Below are 14,876 nucleotides of genomic sequence, written 5' to 3'. Positions count from 1 at the left end.
GCTCCTGGTTGTGCCCTTCATGCCAAAATGGTGTGATTTAGTAGTTCCGGTTATTCCAAGACTGTACTACCTTTAATATGATTTTTTTTTTTCTTTTTGATAAAGTTGGAAGTATGAAAACAAAAGTGCTAATTTGTGCAAAAAATATGCTGGCTTCTACTCCCTACAAGCATTGTAATTGCTCTTTAAAGTTGCTTCAAAAAACCAGGGTGTTTCAGATCTTGCCTGATCTCTCATAAGCAAGAGTGACTTTAATGAGCACACAACTGATAAAACTGTTCTGTGGCAAACATGAAAGAGCCAATGCCATATTGTTGATTTAAGTTTGATCCAGGCTCTGATGGGTTGCACCTGTGGTGGGTGGCAAGCTGCTTTCTGGTTACCTATTCTCCTGGATCTTCCAGCATAGGAAAAAGTGCTGAAAAGATGAGTTTGACTTGAGGCTTGCTATCTGATGGCTCTGGCATGGGAAACGCGACTGTTCAGTTTCTGCTGAGGTTCCTGATAACGCCGCAGGTCAGAAAACTCTGCGCTGTTTGCAATCTCTTTGGATTCAGTACTTGAACCTTATCTGATCACTCTTCTTACAGTTGGTGTTTTGCCATTTAAATGTTTTCAACTATATGATAGCACATTTAGCCTACTGCCAGCAGTCTTAGCTATATAGACAGTCATAAAAAAAAAGTCATTCAGTAGTAAAGAAAAGTTCCTGACGGATCTTTTTATTTTTTTTTTTTCAAATATTGGAAGATTTCATCCTCATGCGAGATTAAATCTTATGTCCAGTGAAGTCATGAGAGGTGTCTCACAAGACCGAAGAGTTTTGTTTCTTCTTCAGTCAACCTGCCCTTACTTGGGACTAAAATGCCCCAGACAGTGAGGAAACATTGGTAATATATCCTTGTGCACGCAGTGGACCTAATAATCCTTACTGAGTCTGTGCTTTCTGTGTCAATGGCATAGAAAATCTGGTCATAGTGCACTGAAAGCTGGTTCTGTCCCTCCTGACTGTCGTGTGTGCATGTAGAATAAGTGAGCTTTAGGCTGTGCCCACTCCTGACTGTAATATAATCATGAAGCCTTTGGTGTGATTCACCTTGTTTTCAACAGCGAGCTGCAACCTGAAGAGCTCTGAGTTAGCAGCTTTCACAGTTTCTGATGGATTTTTAGATCTTTTTGTGTTATTTTTTTTTGTAAATGAGTGATTTTTGTGAAGAAAAATACCGTTTTTTCTCAACATTTGTCCAAATGGGTTTCAGCAATGCATATTTAAACCGACAGTTATCTTCCAAGTTTTATTGTCACTGCATTCCTATTGAAAAGTTAGAGGTGTGTTTTAAATGGTTGAGCCTGGTCTTAGCAATCAGATCTCATCCTGGGTTTGGTACAACAGTTTAACAGTTGCTTTTCAATTAACCATCGTAAGTCACCATCTCAAGAACTTAATGGCTTTTCAGGTGGCCAGAACTGGAAATGGGCAGACATAGTAGTGGAGGAGAGAGAGGTGATAGGTAGCAGTACCGTGAGCTCTCTCTTAAGTGTCGACTCTTCACATGTAAGCTACCAAAGCCTCTTCCTAGGAAGGCCTCAAGTCTGATAGATTTTGGAGAGTTCGGCTGTCCTTCTTGTACCCCTGTGACTTTTAGTTTGAGATGTATGAACACTAATGCTGGGTTGGAAGGAATCTTAGGTGGGGAGCCAAATGAATACTGGTCAGCATACTCCTTTTGTTCTTTTTCTGAAATACTTGGCTATGGATGGCAGGACTGTTAAAAAAGCAACTCAGTAGGTTAAGAAGTGTGCAGGCCAGAGTTCAAAGTCAATTCTGGAGAATCTGTAGGTTCCAGGGTTTCTATTTAACAGTCTGTGATGCGGGTGTGTGTTAAAAAAGCCACCTGCTGTCTTTTACTAAATTGGGACACAAAAAAAGTAACTGCGCTTTTGTGTCTTTCCCATTCTAAGAAATTAGCTGAGTGGCGCGGGTGGGTGTTAGTTTCAGTGAGTGTATTCAAGTGCCTGCAGGGGTTGTCTGGGATTCTGACTGCCTTTCCAAAGAAAATGTTCATGCCTGTGATTGAGTTGAAAGCAGCCCGTGTCATGAAGCAGCTGACCATCTGAAGGGTGTTTTTAAAGGTGAGAATTTTTCCATTTGCATGGCAGTTGACAATTCGCTTCTTGCCTCTGTTCCTGCAGTGGTACATATTGGGTTACAGAGGTCTTCTTTTCTCCTTAACTTCTTCCCTGCTTTTGCCTGCCATATGCCATCAAAAAAGTAAGGGAGCTGGGTGAGCTGAAGCTCTCTTCTTAAGAGGACCATACATCATACATTTTTCCAAGGTGCTTGTTCCTACTTTAAGATCTAGAAAAAAACCCACAACCTGATTAAATGGGTTCAGTAGCATATTTGTACTGCTTTTCGTAATCTAGACGAGAACTCAGTGACTGCCAGCCTCTTTATGTGAAAACTTGAACATTATATTCACTTTTAAAGAACTAGAAAGATGACAGGAATAACACATTACGCTGGAGCAAGGAGGACAGACGTTTTGCATTGGAGATTTAGTTTAAATATTGGAGGCAGAATCAAAAATAAACAACTTTCTGAATGTAAGAAAATGGAGCGCTGGAATAGATAAATTCCTTGAGAGGTTGTGGAATTGTGTCAGTAGAGGTTTTTAGAATCAGTGAACCGCCTTTGTAAGAGGAACTTATGGGTCAGTGTGGCGTAGGGAGTTGTTCTACCTGCTTAAGACAAGGGATGGCCTCCACCACCTTTCAGAGTGCCTTTGTACCCACTCTCTTTGATTCTAAAATTTTTGCTTTTTGTGATTTCAACCTGTGGAAATGGAACAGGGATCTTTTTTCTGCTGAAAGACAAATCACGGTGTCTCAGCATCATCAGTTTTCCTTGCATGACATCATCTTATGAGAATTTAATAGAAACATTCTCTGCTTGTGTATTCACATGTTGGATGCACTGCAGTTCATATAGCCTTTATATCTTAGTCCTTCATTTCAGAAAATGATTCTTGTAATTGTACTGTAAGTGTACAGGGGATGAGGGAAAACAGTGCCTCTTGCTTATGCCACAATTTTACATAGCCTAGGAAGATGTACTAATCAACTAAAAGACCAAAGATCAGTACAAATATTTTACTTTAGTGTTGCAGTTGCTCTACTACTTTATTTTTTACGTTTTAATTCCACTAAACATAGACCAATGTCAGCAAATCAAAATACGGGTTAGTTCAGTGGCTAAGCAGTTCCCCGTTGCTCATGCAGAATGTGTTCTGTCACTGTTTTGCAGGAAACTTTCAGCTGGTTAAAGCGATCGTTGATGAAGACTCAAGTCAGGTCAATATTACGAACGTTGATGGTGCATCTCCATTGATGATTGCAGCTGTAACTGGACAGCTGCCCCTTGTTCAGCTCCTTGTTGAGAAAAATGCTGATGTTGACAAGCAAGATAATGTTCATGGCTGGACAGCACTAATGCAGGCCACATACCATGGGTAAGAGATATTCTCTCTTTGGGTCTAGCAGTAAAGAAGTTTCATTCTTCTTACATCCCAATAGAAAAAAATCTTTTTGATACTGACTCTGGAAGCAGATGGATCTTACAAGAAATTGAGAGACTTGTGACCTCATTTTTTCATGACTCCTGCACTGCCCTCAGCTTTTCAGAGCAGACCTGAGTTTGGATTTCAGAACGAGTGGCACATTTGGGAACTTGAGTCCTGCTCAGTAAGTGCTCGGAACATAGTGCTCCAGGCAGGCACTGGAAGCTTTGGTGCAGATTTCAGCTTCCATCCTTTGATGTTTTTCAGTGTTTTGTAAGATAGTATCACCCCCTGCTGGGGTTGTACGCCTACATGGAGTGTTGAAACTTCAGGCAAATCACCCTTCTGTGTGCCATATTTTCCAGTCTTAAAACCATTCTTATGTTCCCTGACTCAGCCTTTAGTTTTCATTGAGTTTTCTGAAAGGCATCCGCTGGAGAACTGATTATCCTTTTCTCTAAAGCTACTTACAAATGCAGGTGGGCATCTAAGATCACGTCAGAGCCCAGAAGTTGGCCTGGTACTTCACATGTGATCTCTGTCATAGTCTTGGCGTTGTCTGGATACAGGATGTTTGGTTTAGCAAGGTGAACTTTTCTCCATTATTGTAGACAAGGCCCTCAGGGAGGTGAACATTCACTTCACTGCCTGGTGACGCTCACATTAATTGTACAAATGTGGATTTAGCGATCTAGTGGAAGATGTCCCTGCCCAGGGGACATCCCCCTGGCAGGGGATTTGGAATTAGATGATCTTTAAGGTCCCTTCCAACCCAAACCGTTCTATGATCTGCTCGAGGGTAGGGAGGCCCTTCAGAGGGATTTGAACAGACTGGATAGTTGGGCTGAGGCCAATGGCATGAGCTTTAATAAGGCCAAGTGCAGAGTCCTTCACTTGGGGTATAAAAACCCCAAGCATCGCTATAGGCTCGGGGAAGAGTGGCTGGAGAGCTGCCTGGTGGAGAAGGACCTGGGGGTGTTGGTTGACTACCGGCTTGATATGAGCCAGCAGTGTGCCCAGGTGGCCAGAAAGGCCAATGGGATACTGGCGTGTATCAAGAATAGTGTGACCAGCAGGAGCAGGGAAGTGATCCTGCCCCTGTACTCGGCACTGGTGAGGCCGCACCTGGAATATTGTGTCCAGTTTTGGGCCCCTCGCTTTAAGAGAGATATTGAGCTCCTGGAGCGAGTCCAAAGAAGGGCGACTAAACTGGTCAAGGGGCTGGAAAATAAAACTTATGAGGAGCGGCTGAGGGAGTTGGGGCTGTTTAGCCTGGAGAAGAGGAGGCTGAGAGGAGACCTGATTACAGCCTACAAATACTTGAGAAAAGATGGTGGGGAGGTGGGGGAAGGGCTCTTTACATTAGTGTTGGGTGATAGAAGAAGAGGAAATGGGTATAAGCTTAGTCAGGGGAGATTCAGGTTGGATGTTAGGAAGTGTTTCTTCTCTGAAAGGGTTGTCAGCCACTGGAATAGGCTGCCCAGGGAGGTGGTTGAGTCCCCATCCCTGGATGTGTTTAAGAATAGGGTGGATGATCTACTTAGCGATATGGTTTAATGGGGATTAGGGACGGTTGGACTCGATGATCTCTAAGGTCTTTTCCAACCTAGAAATCTGTGAATCTATGATTCTGCTCCAGCTTTTATTTTTAGTCAGCAGATCTCATTGGACCATGAAAGTGCAACAAAGGGGAAAAATAAGAGGTCAAATTGTCATTGTTTTGTGAAGATTTTTTGAAGTAGTTCCTCGGATCTACATGAGATCCTCTGCTTCCTCACCAATGCAGTGCTGATAGCAGTGACAGGCATTTCACCGAAGTGCCCGAAGACCAGTTTTTCTGGTGCAGCCGTTTCTCTTTTCGGCAGCTCCCCCAGCGCGTAGCTGAAGTAGAAGCCGCCAGCAGAAAGTGGTGTGCAGGGCTGCTGGCATGTCCCCTTGCTGATACTCAGGTGCTCGTGTGTGGAAGCGCAGAGCACAACTGAGCGTGTGTTCAGATACTGCCCTTTCAGTTTCCTGGAGGACTATGTTATGAAAATTCCCTTCCCTATTATATCAATCAATCTTTATAGCAGTATAGAAGTATATTAACTTTGTTAATACACTTTGAGGTAGTGGAATTTTACTGGAGACATTGATATTGTTTATACTTAGCTAAAGCAAATTAAAAGACACCAGCTCAGTGGAAGGACCAGAAGGACACCCCAGACCTGGAAATAAAGACTTGGCTTCTTAGAAACTTAGAGCTGTCTAGGAAGGATAAAAGATACCCCTAGCCAACCAAGATAACGCCAGCATTATAGCCCCTCTAACACGCTTTGAAACCCTCCCAGTGTTGTCTGGCATCATAGTTAAGTAACAATAGCAAGACTGACTTCAGGGATGTATGGATCAATAGATGAGCAGCAGGAATGCTGCAGAAGTACAGTTGGTTTGCAAAGTTTTACTATGATTAGTAATCGGTAGTCTGGGTGTTAGTGATGAGGCAAATTGTGTTGTACCTAAACGCTCGAAGCATACAAGAACCCTGTGTAAAAACAGAACTCTGTAAAACCACATTTGAGGTGCCCCAAGTTGGCTGTGACACCTCATGTGCATGAATAAATATTTACCCCTGTAATTGTGTACTTTACATCCTAGCTTTTCTCCTTAGTTAGTGTGGGCCAGCTGTGAATTTTTGTAACAAGTGGAAATCTTTAACCTCTGCAGAGCCTCAGCTTACCCTTTCTCAGGAGTGACAGCGCTGTGGAGGGTGTCTGGTTTGAAGGAGGGAGCAAGCAAGGTCTGTGCCAGGGCCACTGATGGATTGTGTCTCTGTGAGCCCTCGAGGTGCAGGACTAGAAAGCAGGATGGGAGGATGACGCAGTTTTAAGGAAGAGAACGAAAGTAATGGGAAGTATTCAGAGGAGTTGTGGTGGGGATAAGCAGAGTTTTGTTAGAAGAGAGGAGGAACATTCCTCCTCCATTGTAGGCTGATTTTTATCTGGAGTGTGTTCAGAAGTGGAAACGGTCTGTACGATCACAAGTAATGCTCTGAAGTGGAGAGGTTGAGATCTGTTGGTCAGCTTCAGTATTACAGTTTGCAGTCATGTGTTGCTACTTAAGAACGTTTTTGCTCTGTGTTGCTTATGCATGTCAGTGTTTTTATAAAAGGTCAGTCTCTGCTTAAGAGGAATTTTGTATTAAATATATTTTCCCTAGCTTTGTTGTCTGCTCACTTATTTTGCAGGCTGAATTACAGTATTGTTTTTAACTTGTGAGGCAAGTCCTGCTTATTTATTCAGGTGTCTGGGAGGGGTGGGGGACTAATGGGAACGGGATGGTGAGTTCCTTTTATGCAACTAGCTTTTATGAGCTTTTGTTGGAAGGTGTTTGTGTTGATTATAATTTAATACTGATTGTTTTCGCATATTAAACACCTCAAGGAAGCGATAATGTGCCTGCTCAATTATGTAATTTATATCTCTAATTAAGTGAAGTACTGTTTGGAGTTTATAAATTATCTTCAGTAAATTTGGCTTTTCTGTATGCAATCTTTTACCTGTTCTGAATATGAGGCTGTGTTGAAGTATGAGTGTTGGTATGTGATGACTACTGGACTGACCTTTGTCTTTCCATCTGCTTTTTTTCCCTAGGCATTAACGGCTTTTCATTGGGAAGGCGTTTGGCAGCAAATTCCAGAGTCAGTTCCTAAGGGTCAGTTTAAGAAACTGACTATTCAAATTAGGATTTTTAGGCTGACTTTATGCGTATTGATTAGTGTAATTCATAGTGAGTAAACAGTGATCGACAAAGGAATTGGGAACTTCTGAACAGCTTGCGAACAAATTTTAGACCTGGTTAGCTATAGAAAAGGTAAAACTTGGATCTCTAATTGAAGAGCAATGGTGTAAAAGGATGAAAATGGAGTATTAGGGTGTTTTTGTTGGTTTTGTGTGTTTTTTTTTTAACACGAGCAATGCCTTTTTTTCTTCTCTTAAAGAAACAAAGATGTTGTAAAGTATTTGTTAAATCAAGGAGCTGATGTCAATCTTCGTGCAAAAAATGGATACACAGCTTTTGACCTGATAATGCTGCTGAATGATCCAGGTATGGTATTTCAAAGAGCACTTAGGAAATGTACAACATAAACAGATAAACATCCTTTCCAATCTAGAAAATACATTAAAGTTGCTAGGAAGTATCCTGAGGTCCAGGCTGGACTGGACTAAGAAAGGATACTGCCTGAAAGTGGTGTGTTTTGAGTTAATTGATTAGATGAGTGTATACATTTATGACTTAACTCTTGCCTTTGTTTTTGAAGATGCTCCAAACTGTGTTTTTTATGTCACCAGAGCCAGTTCAGTGGCGTTTGACTGTGGTGGCCCAGGTATTCTGTAGTGTCGTTAGCACAGAGCTATGAACTGGAGCTAGAAATTTCCACTCAGTAAACAGCAGTAAAGGGGCAGGACGAAGGGCGTGCAATCAGAACAAAACTAGTGAACTCCTGGCTGAGCCTCGCGCTAGGTCCATAAAGGCTGAGAATAAATCACACTTCAGGGTTCAGGTTGTTTTTCATGGGAGTGCTTTAGAGAAAGGCAGCATGTTTTGGGGAAGCTTCAGTGAAACACATTTAGTTTTTATTGTAGTTTGTTTAGCCAGTGTAATTTGTTATTCTTAACCTTGCCTGGTACCTGAATTGCTTTATCTGAAGCCAAAAACCACTACTGCTGATGAAACTAATGTTTGTTTTCTCTGTATTTACTCATTATGGTGTTTTTGGTCATTAGCAGATACTTTTCCTTTGTCAAAAGTAGATCACTAATGGTATGAAACTTTAGAAAATAAATATAGTGAATGTTTTGGGTTTTGTTTGTTTGTTTGTTTTATAACTAACATCTTGACCATCGGAGTAGTTTGTCTTGTTACCTGTTCAGCAAGAGGAATATATAGGTCAGTTCTGTCTGCCCTTCTGAAAATCTTTCCTGATTTCTGTATAAAATATAGATTTACAGAATATTTTTTTGCTTTCCTGTCCTCATCTCATACTTGTTCTTTTTCCTTCCTCTTCCTTTTTTCCTTACTTGTTTGTCCACCTTTTTTCTTACCATGTCTTTTCAGTCCCTTCATTGTCCAGGCTGAACATCTCCTTTCTCTTTGGGATTTAATTTCAAGCTTCTTTTCTGCAACCTGCGCTTGAAGAAAGAATATTCATTTTTCTCTACTCTCTTCTGTGTCAGGTGAGAAAAGGGAGCATTACAATATTATTCTTAACTTCTACAAAGTGTGAGAGGAGGCAGTTCACTTGGTCACACATGACTGATTCTGACTGAATAGCATGCTTATTTATATTGATAAATACCTTTAGAAAGGTAAGACTGCCGCCCACTGTGTGGGGAGAAGGGGTGGGAAACATAGGCCAAGAAAGAAGGTTTTGGGGATTCGTCTGCTTTGTGTTGGAGAAGTAGATCAGTTGTCTGACATGTCATGTTCTACTTAAATGGGATTTATACAGAAAGTATCAGTGTATCAGTATTAGTTTGGGAAAGCAAAACAGACTAAATATTTATCTTAATTTGTTTTCTTTTAGACACAGAGCTTGTACGGTTACTGGCATCAGCATGCATGCAAGTAGACAAAGACAAGAATAAACTGAACAACAGATCGTCTTTGCCTTGTTCCAGAAGTAGGCAATCCTTAAATGTCCCAATGTTGCCAGATGACAAAGGAGGTCTAAAGGTAAATATATTCACTGTTAATAGATAACCAATGCCTTGTTTCCTGTAATGTATGAAGCAGAGAAAGTAATTGCTAAGAAACACTTTAGATCTAATAGGTAACTGGGTTTTTTTTGGGGGTGTGTGTTAATTCCTCATTGACAGTGCTTCCTGGTTTTGTGAAATATAGCATGTGTTCAGCTTTATTTTTGCCAAATGGCAAGGCAAAGGGAAGACTTTTAAGGAAGAGTTTGCATTGAAGCATTTCAGTGCCTAGAAGTAGATCTTATAATCAAGTAGTGGAAGGCACTATGTTCATAAGTTTGGAACTGAATTTCCATTATGAACTTAACTTTAAATCTGCCTTTAAAATCCAAATGTACTCCCGTTTTAGCAGACTGTTTTTAATACTTATTACTATTTTTTTTTCTTTTTTTTTTTTTTTAAATCGGAGTGGATGTGTTATGGCGATTTGGCTAGTATCTCCTAACATAGTGAGAAGCTGCTGATTTATATGTTTGTTTTATGTAGGAATTGCAGCAGTAGTTCTTTTATTTTACTTTAATAGTATTTCGTAGACTCTAGAAGAAGGAAGGATGATATAGAAAGGAAACTCAGTGTCGCATAGTGGCATACAAGAACTACTTGCACAGTTGTGTATTTCATGCTGTTATTAGTGAAATTCACCTTTTTTTTTGGGTTGGTAAGGCACTGTGGACTTATACTGTTTATAGTGTGTTATGACTCTGATTTTCTTTTTTTCTTTAGTACAGCTGCTTTGCTACTTCTTTTTTTGTATTTGTACACTCAATTTCTTCTTACACATCAGCTTGATCCCTACTGAGTAATGTCAATTTGTCATTGTTTAAATTTAGAGTATCCAAGGTGCTCACAAAACCGTGCAGATAGACTTTGCAAAGTATGTTCTGTTTCATTGTTGCTGTTATTAATGAACATTTCCAAACTCCCATTTCACTGCACAAAATATGTCCTCCCAATTTGAGATCAAATTGTTGGTAATTTGTCTCTTAATATTTTTTTTTGCTACAATGCTTTCCCTATATTAATTTTACTTGAGTCACGTTTTCCTCGATCATTTAATGGATGTTACATGGAACAGTGATAAAAGCTTTATTAAAGTCAAGCTATGTTACAGCTTTTCCCTGCTTCTGCCCACTTGACCAGTTATGCTGTCACAGGGATTGCTTTGGTGGGATTTATTCCCAACAAACCCATGCCAGCTGTCTGTTATGAGCTGTGATGACGTACAAAGTTTTTTCAGTTATGTCCTTTGAAGTTAAGCTTTTTTGGTCAGTAAATTTTCAGATTTTTCTCTTTGGGGTAAAGATGATTATGTATTTGTCTTTTGCCTGACTTCTGTAACTTCCTTCATCCTCTTGACTCATCTTGAAGATAATCAGTATTTACTCAAAGGTTGTGTTGTTTATAATTACTCTAGGGTAGTTCTAATCAGTCTTATCTGGTTTCAGTTTGTGTAAGCTCATTTAAATATTCTTACTTTGTTAAGCAAATGCACGTATATTCCTACCTTCCTCCTGTTAACGGTATTCATCTTAAAATGTCTGATCACAAGTAGGCTGCTTTCGAAGTTTAAAAAAAACAAACCCTTTTCAGTGTCTCCTGTTTGATCAGTTTTGTCGTTGACTAGTAGGCTTTTTATTTTGTTTTATGTCTCTTTTATTTGTAATTTATGCATAATACAAGCCCTAGTTCCTTTACCTACCGATTATGTCGTGGATAACCATGATCTCATTCTTCATCTTTTTTTGCACAGGAACTGTTAACTACTATGTTTCTCACCATTTTGTGGATTTGGAAACAAGGTCATTTCTTTTCCATGTGCAAATTTTTATTTCCTCTCTTTCTTCTTGCCTGTGCTTCTTTGGCAGGTTATACTCTCAATGTCAGTATTAGAGCAGTGTGAATTATCACATTCAGTTTCTTTATTAGATTAAAGTTGTTTGCGGGCAGAGATTTCCAGTTCTTCCTCTTATTCTTTCATTCCTAATAATGTTACAAATGTCTAAGGTATTTCTCAAGTGGCAACACCGTTTTTTTCTGTTCTTTGATTCTATTGCCTTCTCTCATTGCTACTAGATTTCAGCCTTTTGACAGGCATTATATTTAACCACAAATGCATTTTTGTTACTTGGCAGCTTCAGTCTAGTTTAAAGCCTTTTATTCCAGCTTCTGTACGTGTGTGATGTGGTAGGGTATATGGAGAGGCCACAACCTTCTGCAGCAGCTGGCTGGAAACTCCAGACCACCATACTCTGGACACCAGAGGACAACATGAACCTCTCCACTGTTGTTTTTTTCTTGCCAGAGAACAGTAGTTTTTTATATTGGAGCATAGTGGCTGTACTTAATCCATTTTGGGTTAGTTTGTGATGTGAGCATATGTTAACAAAGCAGAAGCACTGTGAAGAACAGTAGCAAAGATGATAGGAATTGAGAAGTGATCTCCTTTTTCACTGAAGCTAGCTTGCTCCTTTAACAAACTAACCACATTGTGCAAGCAGACTCTTTTGTGAGCTCATTGTACTCTGCATTAAAACTAGATGTATTTTTTTTCCCTTTCAGTTCCATTTGGAAGGTGAATAAATACTGAACTGTGTGGGTTTTATTGCTTTCTAGGAACTATTTGTCTCTCTTGCTTTTTTCCATCAGGTCTTTGTTGCTGAAAGTGCTGTAAATCATTTTTAGTTATGGCTCCAAAGAGATACATAAGTCTGGGAAATCTGTCCATTACCAATACTCTCTGCAGATTTAAAATCTTTTTAATGATCATCTGCTAGAAGGATTGATTTACAGGGAATAAGTTTACAGTTTATATTACCTAGTTCTACTGTATGACAGTTGCGAAGACGTATTTCAGTTAGCAGTTGAAAAATGTTAAATGTCAAGGAGAGAGGGGAATATGTATGGGGAGAAGGAATGGCTAAGAATAAAGAGTAAACTAGGAAAGCGTGTTACCTGGATTGAATATCACGTAAAGCTGCCTTGATGAGGTAGCATCAGTTCCACATGACTTTATTATGTTTTTTAAAAAGTATTCCAGAAAAGGAAGAAGCTGCTTTACTAAGAAATACTCAGAAGATATGTATAATCTGATTTACTTACCTACAAGCCACATAATCTTTAATACAGATTACATAGGTCTTCCTAAAGTAGCCTATAGGTCTCATACAGTCTAGAGAAATGTCCTGCTAAAGACTTGAAGCATCTTGCACTGTCTGCCTGTAAAAGTGTGTAAGTCTGTAAATATTTGGATAAAATTTGTTTTGAGCAAAGATGGTCCTCTCAGGTAACAGTCTCCACACGTGATACCTGCATGAATGGAGGTTGTAGGTGCAGTAGTGCTAAGGTTTGTGTTGTTTTCACAGCTGGTGTTTCCTTGCCTTGCTCTTTTTCTGTTTATAGTCTTTCCAGTCTGTCAGGGCTTACGTTATCTGTATAGCAGCCCTATATGAACTGTGGATCTTTAGTTTGACAGGAATTCTATCAGAACTCTTCCAGTTTGCTACTGATTTTGAAAATCTTAAGGAGAGGCTTTCATGCAGATCAGATAAACTTCTGTGCACGCCTCTAAAAAGCAGAAGGTATACATGCCAGTTCATTGATGCCAGAGTGTAAGAATGGATGGTGAAATCAGAATTTAATGGGAAGATTAAATATTTGCCATGCAGCTGTAAAAATTTCCTATTCAAATTGCCCTAATACCTTTATCTACCTTGTCTTTCCAGATAATGTGGAAAAATACTGTAAGGCATTTGTCAGGTGAAAAATGAGGAAAGAGATTAATCTTATGCATACAAATTCTGATGAAGGATTCTGTTGACAATTGCAAATCACTTTAACATTGCTTTTGTAGTTTATCTCAAAAACTCTTTGACAGATTTATCATGGCTGTAAGGATTACTTAATTGTACATTTCTTTTCCTGTTTTGGGGTTTTTTTTTTCAGTTTGAACTAAATTGTTGTGTCTTCTTATCAATCTAGTCCTGGTGGAGCAGGATGTCCAATCGATTCCGCAAGCTGAAGTTGACTCAGACGTTGCGCCATGGATTTCCTTCCAATCAGTTTGTGCCTTTTCCTGATGAGCCTGAACCATCATTAAATTCCACCATTAAAGCAGTTTCACAGAGTGATATGGACACGTCTGGAAACCTTGATGCTGCTACAGCTCCGATCACAAGTAACAAAGCTAGTGTTAAAGCTGGGAAGTGAGCACTTATGGGATAGTCAAAATAATACTATTTTTAATCTATTGATTCAGTTAGTATTTAGCTTAAAGTAACTGAAAAGAGACGTGATGCATTCGTAGCGTATAGAAAAAGACACGTTTGTACTCATGGCTGTTGATCATGCTGAATGCTGAGCACAGCATCATTTCAGCAGGAAAATGCTAATATAACAATGTTACTATTCTGGAGCAAGCACCATTAAATTGGACAGTAGAGAAAGGTCACTGAAAATTGTTAGTATCTTTGATAAACAGATTTATGTGATGAAAACCAATTTATTTAAACAAATGAATAAATAATTCTGAGAAGAGAGAGAGATTGGAAAAGCCCAAATCGTAAAGCACATCTGCTGAAATTGTACCGCTCTCCATGCAAAACCCCTGCAGTTTGTGATGTGAAATAAGACTCTTTGCTTAACTTTAATTTACATACATGACAGTGTCACTGGAAATCTTGGTTCTGTGTGCTTACTGAGGGTCAAGCTGTTGAATGTTTGAAAGCAATAAGCTATCCTTGAGAACAAAAGTAGGAGTGTGTAAACAACACAACATCATTTGTATATTTTTCAGGTGTAAACACTGCAAAAGGAGGAAAGGAGGATGAGTTATTGACAACCATGGTATGTCACAGTGTTCTTGGTGTGTTCTTGGTGTGTTCAGCCCAATTCAGAAGGTCATGTGGTTCCCATCATTTATTTATTTTTTTTTAATCTCCTATCCAAGTCACCATGAGAAAGAGAGCTGTCATTTGTTGATAGTCACTAGACAGGAACTGACAGACTGTGATATATCAGTAGTTCTTAGGCTAGAAACTGCTACAAGTAGTACAGTATGGAAGCTGTTGGTAAGTACTGACTTCTCAAGAGTTATCCAAACCATTGTATGATCAGCAATGAATTAGTAAAATAGATGGAACAGCTAACTAGGCTGCTGACAAGCAGTGTGCTGTGAGGAAAACATGGATGGAACATGGTGCAATGATAAAGTGAGAGATTACTTGTAGAGGCAACCATGAAATATTTAGTTCAGATGTTTATTTATATTATTCTATTTCTTCTTTTGTTATGCTGTGGCTTTAAATTCCCCTACAGCGTACTCCCTGGAGATGTCACTAAATTTGGCTGGTTATCCTTTATATTCTTTTTAAGAAGATTGAGTAACTTTTGATGCGACTGACTGACAGAACTCGAGGGAGCTAAATCAGTTGTGTCTGTTTTTTCTCTTTCTGGAGAACACATGCAGCAGGAATAGGCAGTTGTTTGCCGTTTCTAGGTGTCCCATCTGGGAGTATAGAGCAGACTACCTTGTTTTTTCTTTGGGAATTAATTGTTAACATTTCTGTTTAAATCTGTTTGA

The 14,876-nt window shown here is 39.5% G+C and overlaps 1 protein-coding gene across 2 annotated transcripts in view; it reads left to right on the top strand.

Annotated features, from left to right (window-relative positions):
• The window catches only part of ANKS6 (ankyrin repeat and sterile alpha motif domain containing 6), a 47,024-nt gene that overhangs the window by 9,559 nt on the left and 22,589 nt on the right, over nt 1-14,876 (top strand). The window contains exons 4-9 of one of the 2 annotated variants that reach the window (XM_086609135.1): nt 3,308-3,512; nt 7,540-7,646; nt 9,127-9,275; nt 13,277-13,486; nt 13,997; nt 14,091-14,140. In XM_086609135.1, coding sequence (XP_086465261.1) covers nt 3,308-3,512; nt 7,540-7,646; nt 9,127-9,275; nt 13,277-13,486; nt 13,997; nt 14,091-14,140 — 722 coding nt within the window. The remainder of the gene's footprint in view (nt 1-3,307; nt 3,513-7,539; nt 7,647-9,126; nt 9,276-13,276; nt 13,487-13,996; nt 13,998-14,090; nt 14,141-14,876) is intronic. The other variant, XM_086609136.1, reaches the window with a different exon arrangement.

Source organism: Tauraco erythrolophus, chromosome 3, assembly GCF_009769465.1.
Source record: "Tauraco erythrolophus isolate bTauEry1 chromosome 3, bTauEry1.pri, whole genome shotgun sequence".
Lineage (NCBI taxonomy): Eukaryota > Metazoa > Chordata > Aves > Musophagiformes > Musophagidae > Tauraco > Tauraco erythrolophus.
The sequence above is the reverse complement of the archived record's forward strand: the minus strand, read 5'-3'. Positions and strand labels throughout refer to the sequence as shown.